This window comes from Dipodomys spectabilis, unplaced genomic scaffold (genome assembly GCF_019054845.1).
Source record: "Dipodomys spectabilis isolate Male_0828 unplaced genomic scaffold, ASM1905484v1 ptg000286l, whole genome shotgun sequence".
Lineage (NCBI taxonomy): Eukaryota > Metazoa > Chordata > Mammalia > Rodentia > Heteromyidae > Dipodomys > Dipodomys spectabilis.
In genome coordinates, this window is record NW_024870963.1 from 373172 (window position 1) to 396910 (window position 23739).

The 23739-nt window shown below is 45.1% G+C and overlaps 1 protein-coding gene across 1 annotated transcript in view; it reads right to left on the reverse strand.

The window, feature by feature from the left end:
* The window catches only part of Tep1 (telomerase associated protein 1), a 59964-nt gene that overhangs the window by 10318 nt on the left and 25907 nt on the right, over nucleotides 1-23739 (reverse strand). Inside the window, exons 13-42 of the mRNA XM_042701084.1 lie at nucleotides 22954-23122; nucleotides 22009-22167; nucleotides 21014-21091; nucleotides 20440-20570; nucleotides 19155-19214; nucleotides 16573-16731; nucleotides 14289-14465; nucleotides 13772-13892; nucleotides 12928-13052; nucleotides 12325-12438; nucleotides 12119-12236; nucleotides 11786-11980; nucleotides 11494-11669; nucleotides 11260-11416; nucleotides 10947-11126; nucleotides 10195-10287; nucleotides 9586-9718; nucleotides 9283-9433; nucleotides 8917-9050; nucleotides 8404-8492; nucleotides 7192-7306; nucleotides 5477-5711; nucleotides 5168-5291; nucleotides 3621-3745; nucleotides 3410-3509; nucleotides 2691-2846; nucleotides 2387-2599; nucleotides 1699-1852; nucleotides 1383-1595; nucleotides 144-304 (exon numbers count right to left, since the gene is read on the reverse strand). Of these exons, the coding sequence (XP_042557018.1) occupies nucleotides 144-304; nucleotides 1383-1595; nucleotides 1699-1852; nucleotides 2387-2599; nucleotides 2691-2846; nucleotides 3410-3509; nucleotides 3621-3745; nucleotides 5168-5291; nucleotides 5477-5711; nucleotides 7192-7306; nucleotides 8404-8492; nucleotides 8917-9050; nucleotides 9283-9433; nucleotides 9586-9718; nucleotides 10195-10287; nucleotides 10947-11126; nucleotides 11260-11416; nucleotides 11494-11669; nucleotides 11786-11980; nucleotides 12119-12236; nucleotides 12325-12438; nucleotides 12928-13052; nucleotides 13772-13892; nucleotides 14289-14465; nucleotides 16573-16731; nucleotides 19155-19214; nucleotides 20440-20570; nucleotides 21014-21091; nucleotides 22009-22167; nucleotides 22954-23122 (4315 nt within the window). The remainder of the gene's footprint in view (nucleotides 1-143; nucleotides 305-1382; nucleotides 1596-1698; nucleotides 1853-2386; nucleotides 2600-2690; nucleotides 2847-3409; nucleotides 3510-3620; nucleotides 3746-5167; nucleotides 5292-5476; nucleotides 5712-7191; nucleotides 7307-8403; nucleotides 8493-8916; nucleotides 9051-9282; nucleotides 9434-9585; nucleotides 9719-10194; nucleotides 10288-10946; nucleotides 11127-11259; nucleotides 11417-11493; nucleotides 11670-11785; nucleotides 11981-12118; nucleotides 12237-12324; nucleotides 12439-12927; nucleotides 13053-13771; nucleotides 13893-14288; nucleotides 14466-16572; nucleotides 16732-19154; nucleotides 19215-20439; nucleotides 20571-21013; nucleotides 21092-22008; nucleotides 22168-22953; nucleotides 23123-23739) is intronic.

Genomic DNA, 23739 nt, shown 5'->3' on the forward strand with positions numbered 1-23739 from the left:
AAGATGTTTTAATAATAGAGGGAATACAAGAAAAGGCAAGTGGACAGATCTGCAGGAAACTTGACAGAGAAACATTAAAAGAATGGGCCATTGAAAGAATGTAGGAAGCAAGAGGCTCTGGGTAGAATTCTTCCACAGCTCACCCGATCTCTGCCCCCTGTGACCAGCCTGGCTCCATCAGGGCTGAAGCTACAGCAGTTCACAGGACCTTCATGTCCCCAGAGCTCAGTGCCACAGGGAAAGTCATCTACCTTGACTGGCTGCATCAACAACTGCTTTGGCCACAGCCGCACTGCAAAATCCTCTGCATTGGAAACAAAGAAAGTAGGTAGGTGCCAGGGACTCACACCTATAATCCTAACTACTCAGGAGGCAGTGATCTGAGAATTGGAAGCCAGCCTGGACAGAAATGTCCTTATGAGACTCTTATCTCCAATAAACTATTCAAAAAAGCCAGAAGTGGCACTGTATTTCAAGTGGCAGAGCGCTACCTTGGGCAAAAAAGCTAAGGGATGGGCTGGGAAGGTGGCTCAGTGGTAGAGCTTGCCTTGCATGCATGAGGCCCTGGGTTCGATTCCTCAGCACCACATAAGCAGAAAAAAAAAAAGCTGGAAGTGGCACTGTGGCTCAAGTGGTAGAGTGCTAGCCTTGAGCTGAAGACTGAGGGACAGCGCCCAGGCCCAGAGTTCAGACCCCACAACTGGACCCCAAAAAAAAAAAAGCTAAGGGATAGTGCCCAGGCCCTGAGTTGAAGCCCCAGTATTGTCACAAAAAAAAAAAAAGAAGAAGAAGAAAGAGGAGGAGGAGGAAGAGGAGGAAGAAGAAAGAAGGAGGAGGAGGAAGGAGAAAAATAAAGGAGGAGGAAGAGAAGGAGGAGAAGGAGAAAAAGGAGAAGGAGAAAGAGGAGAAAGAGAAAGGAAAAGCGAACACCTGTCTATTTACCCAACAAAATCTACCACAAGGAAGTGGTAGAGTGCTTGCCTTGCATGCATGAGGCCCTGGGTTTGATTCCTCAGCACCACATAAGCAGAAAAAGCTGGAAGTGGCCAGCGCCCAGGCCCAGAGTTCAGGCCCCACGACCAGGAAAAAAAAAAAAAAAATCTGCCACTAACCAAAACCTCATAGGATTAGTGGACTTTCTTTCTTTACAGGTCCCAGAATGAGGTCTGGGGAACAAGAATAATAATAGAATATAAATATATTCAAAAGCTTTTGAAAAACTCCCCTCTATACAGTATTTTCACACTAAAAAACTTATTTAAAAACTTGCATGTATGTATGTGTATATTTTCCTACACCTATGTAGTCTATACATATATATAAGGAGGTATTAGCATACTTAAAAGAATGAGTGAGTAACCATGCCCACTACTCAGAAGTACCTGAGGCTGAAGCCAAAAGCTCCTGGGAGGTGGCCAGAGCCAGCACCGGCTTCTGGTATGTGGACAGGAGCCAAAGGGACTGGAGGGAGCTGTCCTTGAGAACCCATCCCTGCAGAGACCCATCTTCTGCACCACTCACCAACACCTTGGGGCTGAGCCAGGCCAGTGCAGTCACTGCCACAGCCAGTGGTTGACACTGAGCCCCCTGGGAACCTGGAATATGGAAGGGAATAGGGAGTAAGACATTTGGGAAAGGGGTGACTAAAGGTTCCCTCTTTCCAAAGGTGCAAAAACCCATCCACTCCCCATTTGTTACCTGAAGAGATTCTGAAGATCTTAATGCCATCTGCTCGGAATCCAACAGCCACATCATCACCAGATGGGCTGATAGCCACAGAAAGGGCAGGAGAGAGGGGAAGGGAGCCCAGTTGCCCACGGGGCTGACCCAGAGATCCTGACCACACATGAACCTGTGGCCAAGAAAAGGGTTTAAAGATACCCTACCTTCTAGCACTTGATCCTCCCTTCCACCCCAACCCCCAGCTTCAGTCACCCAACTAAAGTTTTCCTACCAAAGACTTCCCATGAAAGCTGCATATGCAGCTTTGTAGCTCTTGCATCTAAGCTCCTCTAGTCTTTTTAACAAAGTTTTTCACTTCCTCTCAAATATTCCCAGGTTTTCTATTCTCTCCTCAAAACACACTCCAAGTCCAGTTGCCTGTAACTCACACCTGTAATCCTAGCTCCTCAGGAGGCTAAGAACTAAGAGTTGCAGTTTGAAGCTAGCCAGGCAAGAAAGTCTATCAGATTCTTATCTCCACTTAACCAGTAAAAAGCCAGAAGTAGAGGTGTGGCTCAAGTGGCAGAGTATCAGCCTTGAGCAAATCAAACAAACAAACAAACAAAAAACCTAAGGGAAAGTGCTCAGGCCCTGAGTTCAGCTTCAGTGCTAGCATATACCCCCCTCCCTCCACCACAACACAACACTCCCTCTGAAACCTTACCTTGCCATCTTCTCCAGCTGTCAGCAACTGGCATCCAGCATTTAGGAAAAGTACAGCAGAAACAAAGCCACAGTGGGCAGGGAAGGTGGCCAGTTGTGCCCCTTCTTGCCAAGCCCATAGCTCCACTGTCCCATCCAGCCGGCCTATAATCACATCCTTCCCAGAAGCACTGAAGACTAAAGTACGGACAGAGGCTCCTGGGGCCCCCAGTTCCTATGCAGGGAAACAGAAATGGAGTGTAGATGCCTGTCACTTCTCACCATCCACACCTGTCCTCTCCAAAAGCTATAAAGGACTTCCTTACCTTGATGACTTCAAGTCCATCTACCCGGAAGAAGTTGATGCTGCCAGCCCAGCTACCTGTGGCTATGAGCTGGCCCTCTGGGTGAAAAGCAATACAGTTCAGGGACTTAGGACATGTGTGCTGGAATGCCAACTGCCCACAGACTGTGTCCCACAGCTGGAGGAAAGAAAGGAGAGAAATCAAGGTCCTGAATACGACTCTAAAGTATCTCAGACCCAGATTCAGGGGTCACACTGCTTAATCTCCTGTTTATGTTAGTTATTTTGGTGTGTATGCCTGCTGGTACTGGTACTCAGGTTCTGGGCTCTGACCTTTAGCTTTTTGACTCAAGTCTACCACTTGAATCACAGCTCCACTTCTGGCTTTTTGCTGGCTACTTGGAGATATGTGTCTCATAAACTTTAATGCCCAGGCTGGCTCCCAACTGTGACCCCCAGATCTTAGCCTCTTGAGTAGCTAGTATTACAAGGATGAGCCATCATCACCTAGTAATTACTTTGATCATTATTGTGTCCAAATGTCTAACATAAACAACTTAAGTGAAGCTCAGTACTAGTGATGCACATCTGTCCCAATTCAATCAAGTTGATGCTCAAGATTAACTACCATACCTGCTTCAGCAGGTAAGTCTTCCCTAATCCAGGCAGTCAGCAGGTCTGCCATGTTGAAACAATGAAATCACCAGGCTGATACACAGCTCAGGGGCACTTGATCATTACCTTTACACAGCCTTCCAGGCACACAGTAGCCAGCAGCCGGCAGTTTGGGCTCAAGCAACAGCCAGTGATTTGATATTGATGGGCCTTGGTCTGGAGCACCCTATCCCAGAAAGACAAAGTCAGAGCCCCATGACCATCTGACCACAGCTCCCTCCTCACTACTTTCCCTAGGAGTTTTTTAAAGGAAAGGCTTTCACTCAAGACCCCTTACCGACAACCATGCTGCAGGTCCCAGAGCTCCAGGAGCCCATCAAAGGCAGTTAGGAAAAGGGCATTGTCCGAAAGAAATGTACAAGAGGAGATTCCATCACAGCCAGTCACCACAGATTTCTCCTCCTGTAAAGATAGTGGGGAAATGTGGCTTAGACACTCTGTCTACCTTCCAGGAGACTATGGTAAAGAAGGGCTTAAAGTCCTCAGCTTTCCACATTCCTGACCCCAAAAGGGTCAAGTGAGTATGAATGAAGATTCATGATCCAAATAGGGCCACCTCTTTTTTTCTCTACTCCAAACCTCACATTTAATTTCCAAGTAACAGATTTTCATGGGTTTAAGGAATGTGGTGGCATGCATGCATGGTGGGGGACAGTGTGGGCAAGAGGAGGGGAGAATATAACTATGGACCTCCCCTTCTCAGGCTAACCTATTATTAGTTTCTCAGTAGTTTAGTAATTTATAGAAACATCCTCCTGTCTTCTTGCTGAGGCTCCATATTCAACCCAGAAGGCCTGTGTTCATCCTATGTCCTTTCCTATCTATATAACTCACATAGGTTGTTTTTATTGTTGTTGTTGATTTCTGGTACTGGGACTAGAACTCAAGGCCTCACATTCTTCCTTGGCTTTTTTGCTCAAAGCTGGCACTCTACAACTTGAGCCACAATTCCACTCGTAGCTTTTTGCTAGTTAACTGGAGATAAGTTTGTCACAGATTTGTGTGCCTGGGTTGGCTGCTAACAATGATCCTCAGATCTTACCCTTCTAAGTAGCTAGGATTACAAAGTGTGAGCTACCAGTGCTTAACATTTCACAGAGCTTTTAATTAAGCAAACATCTGTGTTTTGGTTCCTTTCATACTTTATATGCTTTATCACCCAACAAGGTCAATCACTAGTGGGCAAAGACCAAGTACCTGTTCCTTACAATGCTTAGTGTAGTACCTTGAATAGAAGCTGTATAGTAAATGTTTGATTTCTTTTTTTTTCTTCCCCAAACAATAATTAAATTACATCCAAGAATAGTTCTGTACATGTAATTAGAAGGCAACATATTAAATATTATGGCCAACTTTTATGCTGAGAGTTTTACAACATTAAGAAAGTATTTTTCTTCAGAACTGTAGCATTTTATTGATTTTTAAGGGCACACTCAGTGTTGCTGAGCAATTTCAAGCCAGATTGTTTAGGACACACTAAATTAGAGCTCTTGGTAAATCCACTTAATTTATGGAAGACTTTACAGTTAACTTTACAGTTAACTTGGGTAATATTACTTGTAAGTCAGTCAGTATTTCATAAAGATAAAACATATCATTTCAACCAATCATTCTGCCAGAAAAAATGATTTCCATTGTTTAATCCATCAAAAATTATTCTTGATGTTGATTTCTTTTTTGACCAAGCTCTTTAATCTGATGCAGAGGTGTGGGGGACAGGAGGAGTTGGGAAGTTAAGTTACTGCGTTTGGCTTGCCTAGTGCCTTGGGACACTCAGTCATGATTTAAGGTCTCCTATCCTGCCTTTAGCCTTTAGGGTTGTACCTGCCAGGTTCTCAAGTCCAACAAGTAAACTGTCCCATTGGCAGTGCCCACAGCTGCTCTTTGTCCATTGGAAGAGAAGGCCACGGCAGTGGGGGATGAAGAAATTGCCAGAGTCAGGCTAAGGCTAAAGAAAAAGTCAAAAGAAAAGACAAATCTAGCACATGGGAAGAAAGCAACAGGAAATCTCCAGCAGTCATGTACCCGAATCCCTCTGTCCATGATGACTCTGGTCTGTCCTCTTTCCTAGCTTCAGAAAGGATAGTAGGTATTCTCTGGCAGGCTTACAAGGGCCTGTAGTCAGGGTCTTACCTTTGCTGACCCCCCATAGTTTGGTGCTTATTAAGCCATTGGAGTGTATACTGGCAGGGCCACCGCTGAGACAGCAGGGGAGCCTGGCAACAAAGAGGTGACTCAATAGGCTGGTTGGCTGCCTGCTGGTAAAGAAGCAGTGGATACTGGCTGAGAAGTGGAGCCTCTTGCCTCAGGAAAGTGCAGAACACAGCAACATCAGTGAGCTTTTGGTCCTCTTCAGGAACTGAAGAAGCTAAAGCAAGGGCGGCACAGAATATAACTAAGGAACCCATCTGGAACCCACTAAACTTAGCACCAAGTAATATAGTGTGTCGAAAATAGTGCATATAGTCAACCCATCTGAAACCCACTAAACTTAGCACCAAGTAATACAGTGTGTCGAAAATAGTGCATATAGTCAATGCTACCAGTTCATACCTTGTAATCCTAGCTATTTAAGAGGCTGAGATCTGAGGATCACAGTTTAAAGCCTAATCAGGCAGGAAAATCTATAAGGCTCTTATCTCCAGTTAACCTACAACGAACCAGAAGTTGGAGGTATGGCTCCAGTGGTAGAGTACTAGCCTTGAGCAAAAAAGTTAAGAGACAGACTCAGTTCAAGTCCCAATAATGACACAAAACTAAACACTAAAAACTAAAACTAAAACAGTACATGAACCACATCAGAAATTCCTGTTCAAAGGATAAAGATTTGAGTTCCACTGCAGAGGGAAAGAGGTAGAACATAAGGGTCTCAGGATAAGCAACTTGAGAATGTTTCCTAGATAAGTTTATGCTCACTAAAGAAAGACTAAAGCTGGGTGTTGGTGGCTCACATCTGTAGTCCTAGCTACTCAGGAGGCTGAGATCTGAAGATCATAATTCAAACCAGTTCAGACAAATCTGAGAGGCTTCTTATCTCCAACTAACCAGCAAAAGCTGAAAGTGGAAGTGTGGCTCAAGTGATAGAGTACCAGCCTTGGGCAAAGATGACAAGCAAAAGAAGTTCTGAAGTCAAGCAAAAGAATGAAAAAAAAGAAAGAGAGAGAGAGAGAAAGAAAGGGAGGGAGGGAGAGAAGGAGGGAGGGAGGGAGGGAGGGAAGGAAGGAAGGAAGGAAGGAAGGAAGGAAGGAAGGAAGGAAGGAAGGAAGGAAGGAAGGAAGGGGAGAGAGAGTAGGAGGGAGGGAGGGAGGGAGGGGAGTAAGGAAGGAAGAAAGGAAGGAAAGAGAGAAAGAAACAAAGAAAAGAAAGGAGAAAGATAAAGAAGAAAGTCTGAACAATCCATGCAAATCTGAGAATAACTTGCTTATCCTCATGGCATTTTCTATTTTTGTTGTTTGTGCTAGTCCTGGGGCTTGAACCTGGACACTGTCCTTTAGCTTTTTCACTCAAGGCTGGAACTCTCTACCACTTAAGCCACAGCTCCACTTCTGTGTGTGTGTGTGTGTGTGTGTGTGTGTGTGTGTGTGTGTGTGTGTGTGTGTGTGTGTGTGTGTGTGTGTGTGGTTTATTGGAGATAAGAGACTCATGGGCTTTCCTACTAGGGATGGCTTTGCACTGTGACCCTTGGATCTCAACCTCCAGAATAGCTAGGATTACAGGTGTGAGCCATCAGTGTCCAATGTCATTTTCTACTTGAACTGAAAATTTGCATGGTTTTCCATCACACTTCCCCTTAGTAGGAGTCTCAAGAGTGCCACATCTTAGAGAAGAAACCTACTGACTCATCTCACCATAAAGTACGTGGGCCTCCAACAGTTGAGACACAAGACCCAATTCCAGATGTGCAGCCACTACATGGAGATTGGTAAGGAACTTTGCAAGAAGGCCATGGTTCCCGCTTTGGAGCTGGAAAGGTCAGATTAGATTCATTAGGTGATGGGGCTGTAGTCCTGTGGTAGAGTGCTTGCCTAGCATGCACAAGGTCTTGGGTTCCAAAAATGTCTCTAGACTCATTAGGGATGTGAAAGGGACTGAGGATTTTTCTTCCAAGTCCTGTGTAGCTAGGACCCAGCCCCTGGAGCTGGGACAAAAAAAAACTGAAAAAGGAGCTCAAAGAAACAAGAGAAGCCGGGCACCGGTGGCTCACCCCTGTAATCCTAGCTACTCAGGAAGCTGAGATCTGAGGATCACGGTTCAAAGCCAGCCCAGGCAGGAAAGTCTGTGAGACTCTTATCTCCAATAAACCACTAGAAAACTGGAAGTGGTGCTGTGGCTCAAGCGGCAGAGCGTTCACCTTGAGCTGAAGAGTACAGGGACAGCGCCCGAGCCCAGAGTTCAAGCCCCACGATGGACCAAAAAAAAAAAAAAGAAATTGAAGAGAGAATGGTAAGGGGAGCTGGTAAAAAGGTAATGGCAGTGATGATGGTGGCAGTGGTAAAGTAGAAAGTGGTAAAGTAGAAACCATAGAGGTTGTTTGTCTATTACTGGATGCCAGTAGTTCACACCTATAATCTTAACAACTCAGGACACTGAGATCTAAGGATTGCAGTTTGAAGCCAGCCCAGGAAAGAAAGTCTATGAGACTCCTAACTACAGTCAATCAACAAAAAGCCAGAAGTAGGGCTGGGAAGGTGGCTCAGTGGTAGAGCGCTTGCCTTGCATGCCTGAGGCCCTGGGTTCGATTCCTCAGCACCACATAAGCAAAAAGAAAAAAGCCGGAAGTGGCGCTGTGGCTCAAGTGGTAGAGCACTAGCCTTGAGCTGAAGAGCTGAAGGACAGCACCCAGGCCCAGAGTTCAGGCCTCACGACCGGGCCAAAAAAAAAAAAAAGCCAGAAGTACAGGTGTGACTCAAGTGTAGAGCACCAGCCTAAAGCAAAAAAGCTAAGGGACAGCATCCAGGCCCTGAGTTCAAGCTCCAGTACTGACACAAAAAAGAAGAGAAACGAGGGGAGGAGGAAGGAGGGGAGGGAGAGGGAGAGATCTATGGGATCCAGAGACTAACCAGGTGGTAAGGCAGGTCTCTTAGAGCCTCAGGAGGGCAACTTCGGAAGGTGCCTGAGGAATCAGGATCACAGGTCTTCCAGAGCTGAGCTACAAACAGACATTAAGAAGGGTTCAGTCCATGGGGCTGGGAAGGTGGCTCAGTGGTAGAGTGCTTGCCTTGCATGCATGAGGCCCTGGGTTCGATTCCTCAGCACCACATAAGCAAAAAGAAAAAACCAGGAAGTGGCACTGTGGCTCAAGTGGTAGAGTGCTAGCCTTGAGCTGAAGAGCTGAGGGATAGCACCCAGGCCCAGAGTTCAGGCCCCACAACTGGACCAAAAAGAAAGAAGGGTTCAGTCCTGCAGCAGCCCAGATCACATCCCCTATTACTATAGCTGTCATCTACCCGCTGGAGTAGTATGGTGAGGTGGCCAGCTGATACGGGGGTGGGGGTGGGGGTAAATAGTAGATGGTTCAGACCTCCAGATCTAGTTTTATCCTCAATGTCCAGGCTGAACTGGGCTGCAGTCACCTGCAATGAGGATGTGTGCTGTGTTCTTTAAACGTGGTCTCTTCCCATAGCGACGCTTAGCTGCTGTCCTCAAGGGACCATCAGGGAGGCAGAGGCGGGTGCCAGGCCGCTCCAAAGGGCCTTCCCCTAGCAAACTGTCCTCAAGAGAGAAGAGGAAAAGAAGAACAGGGGAGGAGAGGGCAGAATCTGTCAATGGCATCTGGCACTCAAATGGCAGTAAATCAGTAAGCAATCCAGTGAAAAGATGGGAGGCAGATAGTAGGGCTAGACTAATGGAAGGACTAGAAAAAGTACCGTGTGGGGATCTGACTCAAAGATGGGAAGGCATAATGAGCTCAATAGGAGCTCAGCTGGAAGCTGCTGTACCTGCGCAGACTCTGGACAAGGTAGGTGAAAGGAGCCATGGGGTAGGGATCTCCACTGTTACCAGCAGTCACTGCTTCCTCCCAGCTATTAGTCCCCTTAGGTAGAATCTTCCATGCACTTAGCACTGCATGCAGCTGGTCCACAGTCAGACCTGAAAACCCAAGTTCTTTGAGGTCCAAATCAAACCACCTAATGGCATCCACTTGCCACTTGATCCCTCCTTGCCCTTCTGGCTGTGATTCCACCTGATCAAAGATCATCCAACCTGAGCCCTCAGTGTCCCATCCTTTTCCAACCACTGACCACTACGTGTGACCTCCAGGGTGGCAAAGGCTTGGGGAAGGACATTTTGACCATGCTCTTCTTCCAAGGTGTTCAGGATGTACTGAAGCAGCAGGGGGAGCGTGGCTGGCAGGGCCCGCAGTCTCTCAGACACCTGGAAGAAGGAGGCCAGGCTTCAGCAACAGGAAGAACAGTGATAAAGAAAGAAAGGTAAAGGAAAACAGGTAGAGCCAGGTACTGGCAGCTCATACCTATAATCCTAGCTACTTAGAAGCCTGAGATCTGAAGATCAAGGTTCAAAGCTAGCTTAACTAGAAAAGTCTGTGAGACTCTTATCTCCAATTAACCACCAAAATATCAGAAGTAGAGCTGTGGCTCAAGTGATAGGACACCATCTTTGATGAAAAAAGCTAAGAGAGAGTACTAGGCTGTGATTCGTGGCTCAATACTAGTGGGGGAAAAAAAGAAAACAACCCACTGGTGGGAAAAATATAGTGGCAGTAATGAGGTAACAATGAGGAAAGGGGAGGTACAGATGGGAAACAATGAGAGATAAGATCAGCGAAGGAGTCCAGGACACTGGATAGAGAACAGAAGTGTGTTAGGATTTAGAGGATGAGGCCCAACAACCTGTTCATAGTGTGTGAAAAGCCTCAGGTGATCGGTGACCAGGTGCAGGTAGAGTGGCAAAGCTGAGCCCTGCTTCACCAGCAGCAGCTGCATCTGATGAAAATCAAAGGAGTTAGTGTGGAACCAGGAAGCCTACCACACCCTATCTGCCTGCGCCCCCTCCCAATGCTAATTACAATAGGCTCCTAATCTCAGACTCAAGTCTAAGCACCAGCTCAGGATACAATCACCACACCCGTTTTCCATACAGTTTTCTGTCAGCGAAACTAGGATTCAGTCTAGCCCACTGCAGCCAGCAGTTTTCCTGGTCCCTTTACAAGCCCCAGAGAAGCTGTTCATCATAGGAAAATGTCTGGATAATTTTCTAAGAAATAACAATTATTAACAAATGCCCTTGGTTTGCTGTTGTTGTTTTTGAGGTAGGGGAGTTAACCGGGGCTTGTATTCAGGACCTGGGTGCTATCCCTAAGCTTTTTTACTCTACCACCTGAGCATTTCCCCTACTACCAGCTTTTTGCTGGTTAACTGGAGACAAGAGTCTCACAGACTTTCCTGCCTGGGCTGGCTTTGAAATTCAAACCTCATATCTTCAGCCTCCTTAGTAGCTAGGATTACTACCTTAGGATTGATTGCCCTTGGTACTTGAGAGAATAAAAGAGATTTCCATATAGGATGGCTGGCAGTCTCTGCACTTATGCCCTCATGCCTCCAAGATTCACCCCTACATACCCACCAGCCCATGTAGGTCAAACCTGGTTGTTAAAAGGTGACTCCTCCAGCCGCTTCCCATATAGTGCTAGCTCTTCTCTCACCAGCTGGGCCCGGGTAGGTGGAGCCACAGGGCCCAGGGCCACCACATGGGCACCTTGGCTCTGCTCAAGGGTCTCTCCCAGGACTGAGTCAGCTGACACACTCAGTACCAGATGTACCCACTATGATATTTGAGCAAAGGACCAGGGGTAGAAAAAAACAAAAGAGAACATTGTTAAAGAAGTCTTCTACTCCTTATGGCATCCTTCCTTCTCTCCAACCTGTCTTCCATTCCCACTTTCAAAAACCACTCACCCGAGGAAGGGACTTTGGGATCCAGTCTGAGATCAGCTGCCCATTCTGATCTACCAATCTGTCAGCCCCATCAATAATGAGGACCAGGGATTGGCCAGGTTGTAAGAACTGAGTAGAGTTGGGCAGCAGCCTCTGGTGCAGCTCCCATAGCAGGCCTCTGTGTATGGAGGGGAGGTCAGGGTCAGTGAGAGAAGGAGATGCAGCAATGAGTCTAGCTAACTGTAAGGTACACACCGGTAAGTGCTGGGAAGGGCACTGGGCTCTTGCAACTTTCTATGCAGATGGGAACAGAGGCGCCTGAGCAAGTTGACAGCAAGACTCTGATCAGGTCGAGCCGCTGCAAAGTGAAAAAAGACCAAGGGAGTCACCTTGGCCTGATGAGCAGTCTGCAGGGCTGACACAAGGGAGGCCTACAGGGGATAGGAACAAAAACACAGTCATGATTTCTTATATATACAAGCTCCCTGTCCCAGCTCCATAGCCCACACACAGCCTCCCCACCTGCCAAGGCCTCTGAGACTCATACCAAGAAGGCAGTCTTGCCTTGTCCTGACTTCCCAGTCACCAAGCTCAGTCTCCCATGGCATAGCAATAGCTGTTGTACTATGTCCTGAAGAAGGCGTGGTTGGGCAGGACTCAGTGGGTTCTTCAACTGTTGGAAGGTGGCTTGGATCAAGTCATCATCTGGGATGGATACTTGCTGTTCTAGCTGGGTTCTGGGCTGAGGGAATACATGACACTGACTGTCCATGCTTCTAGGTTCCCAAAAATCCTTCCTTACAGAGCCCTCACCAATTCACTTCCCACCCAGGACTTCTGACCACTTTTCATTCCTCTGGGCATTAGCACTCCTGCTGACCTGTACATAAAGCTTCTGGATCATATTCCACACATCCTGAAGAACCAACTGTCCAAACTCCTCCAGTCCCCCAACATAGGGCCGGCCAGCTGCCACGCCCCCCCATTCACAGGAGTATCTGCAGACAAAGCAAGCTCAGAGAGTCATCAGGCCTGTCTTCCTTCACCACATCTCTATCCTGGTGCTCCCTACTTCCCCCAGCTCACCTTCGGCAGGTAATCTCTTTTTGACTTCTTAGGTAGCTCTTCAGTTCTGAGATCCGGTGTGAAGCCTCTTCAGACTCAGAAACAAAGTCAGATCTCCAGGCATCTGGCACAGAGCTTACCACCAAAGATAGTCAAAGAATGAGTCAGATTCAAAGCCCAGCCTCCCACAACAACCCATGAGACATGGTTATGATTCCCTGGAGCTTCTCAAGAGGAGCTTTCTTGACTTTAGCTCCAAGGCAACTTGAGGATGCAAGGACATACACCCTGAGTCCTGTTCTTTCTTTTTCTTTTGTGCTGGTACTGAGGCTTGAACTCAAGGCCTCTAGCTCTTGTTTGACTTTTTTCCTCTCTCAAGGCTGGCACTCTACCACTTGAGCCACATCTCCACTTTTAGCTTTTTGCTAGTTCACTGGAGATGACAGTCTTACAAACTTTTCTGCCTGGGCTGGCTTCAAACTGTGATTCTTAGAGCTCAGCCTCCTGAGTAACTAGGATTACAGGCATGAGTCTTTTCTTTCTTTTAGCTAACCTATATTTGGCATTTTGACAGAGAAGATTCCACCTGTTTGGCCTTCTGGCCCTGGAGGCAAAAAGAAGTACCTCAGGAAACTGGGATCCCGAAAGTAGATGAGAGCTTGGGCAGAGGTCTGCAGACACTGGTCTCGATTCAGGAACTGCATTACCTCCATCTCTGTCACAGAGCGCCCTGAAGGGTATTGCTGGGTCTGCAGGGAAAGGGTAGAGGAAGGCAGCCTAGGCCATGCTAGTCTGCTTCTTGACATCAGCAAAACCTCAAGGCTCCCTCATCTCAGTAATGTTCCTCCCTCCAGACACAAGCAACAAAATATAGTGAGTAGTTAACATTTTATTGGATGCTTGCTATCTCTCTAACTAAATATATATATGACAAACAACAAAAATGTTATTTTGTTTTGTGGTACTGGAACTGAACCTGGAACCTCATACATGCTAGACAGGCACTCTATCACTGTCCTACATCCCAGTTCCTTTTATTTTAAGATAAGCTAGACAAGTTCCCCCAGACTAGCCTCAAACTTGCAATTCTCCTGCCTTAGCCTTCTGAGCAGCTGAGATTACCACACCCAGCAAAGTAGATTTTAACACTCACAATAGCCCTGCAATGTAGATGTTCTTGCTTCTGTTCAATATGTGGAAGTTAAGAACAGGTTCAATTAAGCTGCTTTCCAAAAAGCCGGAGGGGGCACAAATGCCCCAAAGAGAGTTGGAGACCCTATCTGTTGGATGGCAATGCCTGAAGAGCACTGCTCTCACACTTCATATCCCTCAGCCAAACACAGAGGTATTTCTTATTCTGCTTGTATTTCACTTCAAGTCTCAAGGCGCTGCCTGTGCACAATCTCAGAGCTCCTGACAGTCTATGGCTTTTTCCCATCCCTGTTTCTTCCCAGCCCATCTGCCTTACCCAGTGGAAGTGAAGATGGTCAGGAAGGTTGTAATTAGGGGGAACGTAGCCATAGCGGGAGCCCAGAATCCCCACAAACAGCTGCGAGTTCTCCACCTCCCCAAGGCACACTTCCAATTGTCTACAGATACAGTTGGGAGACATTGAGGAGTCATTAAGGCAGGGATTCTGGCTCACAGTAAGCAGACAGAAGGAAGTTTGCTTTTGTTTAATTTTATATTTTGAATTCAGGGCCTAGGCGCTGTCTCTAAGAGTTTGTTCAAGTCTGGTGCTCTGCCTCTTGAGCTACAGCTCTAATTCCATATTTGTTCTGGTTAATTGGAAATAAGAGTCTCATTAGCTTTTTGTGCTCAGGCTGGCTTTGAGCCTTGATCCTCAGATCTCAGGCTCCTAAGTGGCTACCAGCACCCAGCTAGGCTGCTCTTGTTGACATCCTTACCTTTATGCCCAACTGTGCCTACCTCAGTTCCTACACTCAAGCCCTTCATTCCAGCCCTCTTCCCTGTAGCTGCCACACCTGTTCCTATGGGTCTCCTCCTCTGTGATGCCCCAGCGCAGGTCGATGGCATGAAGGCTGATGCGGTGAGGGGCTGCTCGAGCCTGAAGGGCTGGCAGCACAGACCTCAGCAGCAGGTCCCGCTCTCCATGCATGTCCCGGAAAGTGGAAGAAATGAAAATCCGGATGTTGTGCCATCTAGGGATAGATAGAAAACTGAATTCAGCCTAGAGATTCATGTGAGCTCAGTCCACTAAAATTAACAGCCATTACAAGGAACATGCATCAGAACTGAGCCCCATCCCTGAACAGACAACAGAAGGACATCCTCCCAGGGACTGGTGGCTCATGCCTCTAATCCTAACTACACAGGAGGCTGGGATCTGAGGGTCACAGTTTGAAGCCAGCCTGAGCAGGAAAGTCTGTGAGACTCATATAAACTATTGAGAAAAATCTGGAAGTGGTGCTATGGCTCAAGTGGTAGAATGCTAGCCCTGAGCAAAAGAGGCTCAGGGACAGTGCCCAAGCCCTAACTTCAAGCCTTAGGATGGAGGGTGAGGTGAAGGCATGCCTACAGAGCTCCAAAGAAAAACATTACTATCTCAACTGCAAAACCCTGCAATTTAAGCCTCTATTTTCCATTAATTTTTTTCTTTTTTTTCTTATGTCCATAATAAGACTTGAACTCAGGGCCTTAAGTTTTATTGCTCAAGACTGGCACTTTACCACTTGAACCACAGCTCCACTTCTGGCTTTTCTTTTTTTTATTTTTTCATTATTATTATAGGTGATATACAGAGGGATCAAAGTTAGATAAATCAGGTGAAAAAATAAATTTCTTTTTGGAAATGTCACCCTTTCCCTCACTTACCTCTGGCTTTTTGCTGATTAATTGAAGATTAAAGTCTCTCAGACTTTTCTCCCTGGACTGTCTTGGAACCATGATCCTCAGATCTCAGCCTTTTTTTTTTGTCAGGTGTGGGGCTTGAACACAGGGCCTGGGCACTATTCCTGAGCTCTTTTGCTTAAGGCTAATGCTCTACCACTTAGAGACACAGCATCATTTCCGCTTTTCATAGACTTTCCTGTCTATTCTGGCTTTGAACTGTGATCCTCAGATCTCAGTCTCCCGAGTTGCTAGGATTACATGCAGGAGCTGCTAGAGCCTGGCTCAATCTCAGGGCCTCTCAAGTAGCTAGGATTATAGGCATGAGCCAGAAGTGTCCGGCTTGGTATTTCTCTTGCACCCCTGATTGTTCAGCTAAACATTATTCTAAACTTCCTACCTGTTCATTGCAACACTGTGAGGTAAACGCCATCATCCTTTATCCAGTAAGAAAATACATTATGTTGGGCTCCAGTGGCTCACACGTGTGATTGCAGGTACTCAAGAGGCTGAGATTTGAACATCAATGTTCAAAGTCAGGATTACAGATGTGTAATCCGAGGATTATACTTGAGCCACTGGCTCCTGCAAAAGGACTTTTTAAGGCAAGACAAGTAATACATGACATTTTCTCTCTCAGAAAGTGACTTGGTACACTGATTGAAAAACAAAAAACCAACAAGAAACCAGGCTTCTACCTGTAATCCCAGCTACTCAAGAGGCTGAGATCTGAGAATCACAGTTCAAAGCCAACCCTGGAAGGAAAGTCTGCAAGACTCTTATCTCTAATTAACCACCAAAAGCCAGAAAAGGAGCTGTGGCTCAGGTGGTAGAGTGCCACCTTGAATAAAAGAGCTAAATAAGAGCTCATGGCCCTGAGTTCAAACCCTAGTATTGGCACGCACAGAAAAATTAAGCAACTGAGGACTAGGGGGCATAACCCAAAAGACAGAGATCTTGCCTAAGTTCAAAACTCATATCACAGAAAGAAAAAAAAAAGGAAGGGAGGAAGGAAGGAAGGAAGGAAGGGAGGAAGGAAGGAAGGAAGGAAGGAAGGAAGGAAGGAAGGAAGGAAGGAAGGAAGGAAGGAAGGAAAGAAGGAGAAAAAGAAAGGAAATTAAGTAACTAGCCTACAGTTTGAGCTACCACTGGCAAAGCCAGCAAAATAAAGCCATACCCTGTGCTCCTAAACCCTTTGCCTAATCCCTACTTTTATGGTCAAGGAACCTGCTGTTCTCTCTGTACTATGACCTCCTTTTCTTAGTAGGGCAAGGAGCAAGTTCATGATTTGACAATCCCTGGCGCTAGAGGAGGCCCCTCCTTAGGAAGGAGCAAAGTTGCCATCTTGATAACGAGAGCCACAATTTCACCAGGACTGAAGCCTTCGCCATTCACAAAGGCACAGAGAACTGGACTGACCTATGTTGGGAAATAGGAGCCATAAGGCCTGGGATATCTTCTTCCAGTGGCTGGAGAGTCAGAACCTGTGTTTTTCCTGGAGGTGGTGGAATCTTGAATATTCTATCCATTTGATCCACATGTTCCAGAAGATGAGAGGCCCCATGTTCTGCAATGAACCTAACATAAACAGGAACAAAATCATAATAATCAGGAAGACCTTGGAAGAAAAACAGAGCAAAGATATGGCCAGATTCCCAGATTCTCTCATATGTGGAAGCTACATCTAAAATACACTGGGACATGATAAATTATACAGGACTCCAGGCATTCACACACAATGATACCAGAGGAGGACATTCTTAGGGGAGGAACACAAAGGCACAATGCCTTATGTGCCTCTGATCATATAAAATAATACTTATTCAAATGAAGTCATGGAAATGGAAACAAGAGGTTTTGTCTTTGTTGTTTTTGTTTCCTTTTTGTCTTGTTTATTCACTTATATGTCTTTGAGAGGGGGCACAAAAATGGAGGGACAAATGGTGAACAAATGCAGTAGTAGTACTCTATGTAGAAAATGAACTATACAACTTGTGGATGGAGACAGAAGGAAAAAGCTGGGTGAGAGCAAGAGATGGGGGTACATTGTGCAAAAAGAAAGGTGTTCATTATCTGACTTCTGTAAATGTAACCCTTCTGCACATCCCTTTACAATAACCAAAAAAAGTTTTTAAGATTATGGCCAGGTAAGAACACTCAGTTAACTGGACCACCTTAAAAAGATGACCATAAAAATAAAGAAAAGGTGGGGCTTAGTGGCAGGGTGCTTGCCTAGCATGCAGGAAGCCCTGGGTTAGATTGCTTAGTACCACATACACAGAAAAAGCTGGAAGTGGCACTTTGACTCAAGTGGTAGAGTGCTAGCCTTGAGCAAAAGAAGCTCAGGGATAGCACCAAGGCCCTGAGTTCAAGCCCCAGGACTGGCAAAAAAAAAACAAGGAAAGAAAGAAAGAAAGAGGAAGGAAGGAAGGAAGGAAGGAGGAAAGGAAGAAAGGAAGAAAGAAAGAAAGAAAGAAAGAAAGGACAGAAGGAGAGAGCAAGGGAAGGGATAACATTGTCCAAAAAGAACTGTACTCATAACTTGACTTATGTAACTGTAAGTCCTCTGTACATCACCTTATAATAACAATAAAAAATTTAAAATAAAAAAACAGTTAAGCTTGGTGCTGGTGGCTCATGCCTATAATCCTTGTTATTCAGAAGGCTGAGATCTGAGGATCAAAGTTCAAAGCCAGTCCAGGCAGGAAAATTTGTGTGACTCTTATCTCCAAATAACCTCAAGAAAACCAGAAGTGGAGCTGGCTATGGCTCAAAGTAGTAGAGCTCTAGCCTTGAGCACAAAAGCTCAGGGACAACACCCAGGCCCTGAGTTCAAGCCTCATAACAGACAAAAAAGAAAAAGAAAGACAGATTAAAATAAGTGAAAGTACAAAACTACAGAAGTGAATGAAAAGAGAAGAAAACAGCTCCAGCCTTTCCACCAGTGCCTCTCCAGTGCTTCTCCACTATTGAAAAAAAAAAAAGATTTCTATTGACTCAGGAAAAACTGAGCTAAGGTGTCAAGTGTAAGACCATCCACACCTGGGCTGGATTATCTCTACACCAAGCACAAAAGCTCCCTAGAGAAGAAGTTCGTTCAATGTTTGAGGCTTCCTAATAGGATTTAAGGAAATGAGTAACAGCCAGAGGAAAAGATGGAGAAAAAAAGGAACAAATGAAAAGGCTAAGGTGGAGAGAGAGATAATGTAAAAAGCTTTCTATAATTAACAGAAATAGAAGGGACTTTCTCTGGACCAAAATTTGAACTGAGGGCATAGTAGTACAACCAATTTTTGAATTATTTCCTTAAAAGAAAACAGTGCAATTTCTTTAGTCATTAATTTCCATTTCCTGCATAAGAAGCAAGAAATGTTTCTCCCTCTTTTCCATTTCTCCCTATTTTAAATCTGCTTTCTTTTATAATTTATATAATACAATTTTACTGTTTTTACTAAGATGTTGTTACCATTTTATAAGTCAGGTAATGAGTACATCTCTTCTTGGACAATGTCACCCCTTCCTTTGCTTTTCCTCCATTTTTCCCCCATCCTGTCCATGCTCACTTTTCATAGTTCATTTTCCACAGTGCCTATTGAGTACAATGATTTCATTTGTTTACCCTTCCTCTCTCCATTTCTACCCCATTTGCTCCCTCCAAAAGACAGAAAAAAGAATGGCAACAAAAAAGCAAAAACAAATACCACTACCACCACCAACAACAACCAAAAAAACACTCGTGTTTCCATTTCCTGGAATTCTTTTCAATAAATAGTGTTTTAAATGTTCAAAGGAGTTATGCCTTTGTGTTCCTCCCCTAACAATATCCTCTCTAGTCTCAATGTATGTGAATTCCTAGAGTCCTGGATAATTTACCATGGGCTATTTTAGATCTAGCTTCTGCATATGAGAGAAAACATTTTAAAAGTGAATGAAATAGAAGACACAATCTCTTTAAAAAGATCTAACAAAACTTCTAACCCTCATGTTCATTTTATACTCACTTCAGTATCCCATCAGTACAGCCTGAGAGTGTCACATCCTTGGGATTCAAATTCGGTGATCTGGTAAAGCAAGAAGCAATCACTAAGCATCAGAAACAATGACTGAGCCAGATATGCTGGCTCATACCTCTAAGCCCAGCACTTAGGAGGCAGAGGCAGGAGAACTTGCAGTTCCAGGCCTGCCCAAGAAATACACTGTTTGTTCCAAAACAAACAAACAAACAGCTGGGTGCTGGTGGTTTACACCTGTAATCTTCACTCAAGCGGCTGAAATCTGCAGATTGAAGTTTGAAGTCAGCCCTGGCAGACAAATCCAAGAAACTTATCTCCAATTAAACACACACACACACACTCCAGAAATGGATGTATGGCACATGTGGTAGAGTGCCAACTTTGAGCAAAAAAGTTAAGAGAAAGTGTGACTTGGGGTTCAAGCCCTAGTATCAGCACAAAACCAAAACAATTCCTTTAAATCACATGATCTTAAGTTCAAACTCAGATACCACAAAGAAGAGAGAGAAGGGAAGAAGGGAGGGAAAGAAAGCAGGGAGGAGAGAGGCATCGGCTATTCAGGAGGGTGAGATCTGAAGGATTGTAGTTTTTAGCCAGCATGGGCAGAAAAGTCCAAAAGACTCTATTTCAGTTAATCAGCTAAAAACAGGCTGGAGGCCTGATCCAAGTGTTGAGTAGCAGCCATGAGCAAGCAAATAAAGTGGAATAAGAGGCCCTGAGAGGATGGTAGGGAAGAGCGGAATTAATAGGGTGGAAAAGAGGAAGAAAGTCAGCCAGCTTGGGATACACTGTCACTGTCCAACATCTTTAGATACACACATCACTTCTGTACTTTATTTTTTTGTGCTAATTCTAGATCTTCAATTCAGGGCCTGGGCACCGTCCCTGAGATTTTTTTTCCCTCAACTCTGGCACTCTACCACTTCTGCCATACCTCCATTTCTGGGTTTTTGGTGATTAACTAGAGGTAAGAGTCTCTCTTGGATTTGTCAAACCTCAACCTGTAGATCTCAGCCTCCTTAGTAGTTAGGATTATAGGCATGTGCCACCAGTGCCTGGCTCCTCTGAACTTTTAATAAAGTTATAGACTAGGCTAGGGTGATGCTTCACAAAAAGGTATGAAGACTTCAGAGAAAGTTCTAGAGTCTGAAATGCAACAGAATTATAAAGGCATACACAGGGGGTGCCAGACAAATGAGAGCTTTGGCAGGAATAAAGAAGAAATGTGGATCACGATCTCCTGACATTGGGCAGGGAGTTCAAGCATCCTTACATGTACTGCACTTTCCTTAGGACTACACCAACGAAGAGACACTTGGAATTCACATGCTGCCAAATCATTTGTTTAGCTGCATTGAGCATTGTATCATTCATCATTTGGCCAAAGAGGATGACCCTGTCTACCTGTAAAATGAAGGATTGGGGCATTAGGAGAATACTTAGAATGACAGAAGTTACTAAATTCTGACTTGAGGGTTACACTAAAGTAGAGGTTGGGGTTGAGGCAATGGTAAATAGTAAATATTTACAATAGTACGCCGTCTAAATTTAATTCTCAGTAATACAATATTATATGCTACTAAGCCTTTCTTCTATGTTCGCTGATATAATGTTGGTAGTTTAAAGTTAGTCAGTCATGGCAGGACTATAACATGGAAATAGGCAAAGGTATTAACCAAGTCTTGTTTTTCCATTTATTATTAAACATTTATCAGCATACCATTGGATAGGGGACTGCAGCTAGGAGGGAGCTGATCTGAAGACTATATATAGTGTGAAAGATCAGACTTGAGGGCTCAAGACATGAGAAGAAAACATCAGTTGTACAGGAACCAAGTAATACTCACAGGGACCCTTTGGACAGCCAGAGACAGCAGATACTTCCCAAAAGTAAACAGAGGCCATTCATCATTTTCCTCCAGCTCCTAAAGGACAGACATTCTCATCATATGGTCGCACATGAGGCGAGTAGTGTTCTAGTTTGCATATAGTTTGAGTGTGTCCCTCAAGGGTTAACATGTTGGAATTTGAACCCGGCTGTGATGTATTAAGAGGGTAGATACTCAAGCTGGGCACTGGTGGCTCACATCTCTAATGCTAGCTACTCAGAAGGCTGAGATCTGAGGATCACAGTTTAAAACAGCCCAGGCAGAAGTCCATGAGACTCTTTAATATCCAATTAACCAGAAAAAAAAAAAAACCAGAAGAGGAGCTATGGCTCAACTGGTAGAGAATGGGCCTTGAGCAAAAAAGCAGAGGGAGAGTGCCCTGGCCCTAAGTTCAAGCCTCAGTAAGTAACAGCACAAATGGGGGGGATGAAGGGGGAGGCTAATGAGAGGTCTTTAGATCACTGGGCCAGCTGCCTTTGGATGTTACTATAGTAATTCAAGTGAGGCTATTTAGTTGAATGAGCTGTAAAAGCCTGAGCCTGACTCATGAATCACATTCTCAATTCCTGTTTCAAGATAAGATCTCTTCCTTCCCTATGTGTCCTGAGTCCTCCCCAGAGCCATGCTGATGACAATGCTGTGTTCCCCATCCCCCAGAGCTGAAGTTTTGCCTCTAGTAAGTTCTCTGTCTCCAGTTTCTCATTGTAGCACTTGAAAGCAGTCTACTATAATCAATTAAAGAAAAACAAAAAACAAACTAGTCTGCTTAGGAAATCTTCAGAACTGTATGTATCCATGCCTGTTTTTTGTTGTTGTTGTTTTTTGTTTTGAGATAAGGTCTCACCTATAATGCCCAAGTTTATCTCATGTCTGGATATCCATGTCTTTCCTATTTAGACTATTCTCTTGCTTGTGTCCCTTCATGGTTTTGGATAGAATGGTGAGTGTCTTACCTGGACTTGAGCCTGGAGTTTGCCAGCAGTCTTCAGAATACCTTCCTCTGCCTTCAGTTCTGCAGTCTTCAGAGTTCCTCTCCCACACAACAAGACCTTTACCTGCTCTGCCCGTGCCATCATCATTCCCAGCAGCAGCAGCACATAATTCAGTTGGGGCTAGTAGGGGCAAACATTAGGGTGAAAGAAAGCTCCTTCATTTTCATAATCTATCCCTGCCCCTTCCCTGCAACTCTGGAGGCCAAATACCTCTGCTTCTTTGGGGAAATGGAAAAGGGCCAAGTCTCCAGTTAGGATGGGTCAGCTTCATCAGCCCTCAGGAAAAGCTGATTGTGGGGGTGAGGCAAAGCTAGAATCGCTTCCCAGATTCAATACTTGGATGGAGTAGTAAGGTGAAACTGAGATATATATTATGGGACAGAAATCCAGTGTATTAAGTACTAGTAAAATGTGAAATGTTAGTATTACCATCCATAAAGAGAATTATGACCAAAGCCTAGGGTCCAAGGACTGGTGGCTGGAAGCAAATCCACGTTATTTAGTTCAGTCTGTGTGCTTTCCTGGGAAAACCAGATCTAGCGAGGCAAGAAGATGCTGAATTCATGACCAATCTGGAATACACAGTTTCTAGCCAGCCTGGGCTATATACCTCTCATGATTCCCAGAGTGCTATCAACCCCCTTAGAAAATGCTATTTATTTAGTGCTGGCTCTCGGGCTTGAACAAGCCTGAGTGTTGTTTCTGAGCTGTGGCCTACCACTTGAGCCACATTCCTACTTCCGGCTATTTTGATAGCTAATTAGAAATAAAAGGCTCATAGCCTATTCAGGCTGGCTTCAAACTGTAATCCTCAGCTCTCAGTTCCTAAGTATCTAGAATTACAGGCATTAGCCACCTGCACCTGGCTTATTTTTTGTTTTGTTTTATTTTAGTTCATTTTTTTACCCCTTGTGTGTTACTCTTGGGACAGATTCTATCTGCACCAGAATCTGACAGGTAAACCAGGAGTGTGCGGCCTGGCAGCAGGGGCAGGTTGTGCTTCACTGAGAGGTTCACAGCTGCTTCCAAGGCTTGGCGGTACCTGTCCAGCATCTCAACATCATCATGACATTGTCTGCAGGAAGGAAAGGCATAGTCAGGCATAGGTTCAGGCCCTTGTCTGCCTGCCACTTTGAGGCAGGTGGAAGGACAAGACCTTGTCACCATATAAATATTTTGATTTCTTTCTTAGTTCCCAGCACCACCCATCTTTCCACTGCTGCCTCCATTCTTGCTAAGGAAGGTTGCCTTTTCCCCATGCTACAGAACTTTTGTAATCCATTCTCATGGCAGCAGAGGGGAAGTCACCTATAAAGCTACTTGCCTGGCACACTTAACATTTAATCCATACTTCCTTGGTGAGGCAAGTGTAACTGCCCAATCCTTAAAACTGTATTTTAAAGAAGAAAACTGCCATGGCTGGGAAGATGGCTCAGTGGTAGAGTGCTTGCCCTGCATGCATGAGGCCCTGGATTCGATTCCTCAGCACCACATAAGCAGAAAAAGCCGGAAGTGGTGCTGTGACTCAAGTGGTAGAGTGCTAGCCTTGAGCTGAAGAGCTGAGGGACAGCGCCCAGACCCAGAGTTCAAGCCCCACAACCAACCAAAAAAACAAAACAAAAAACAACAAAAACCAAAACCAAAAAAAAGGAGAAAATTGCCAGGAGCTTGTAGTGCACACCTATAGTCCTA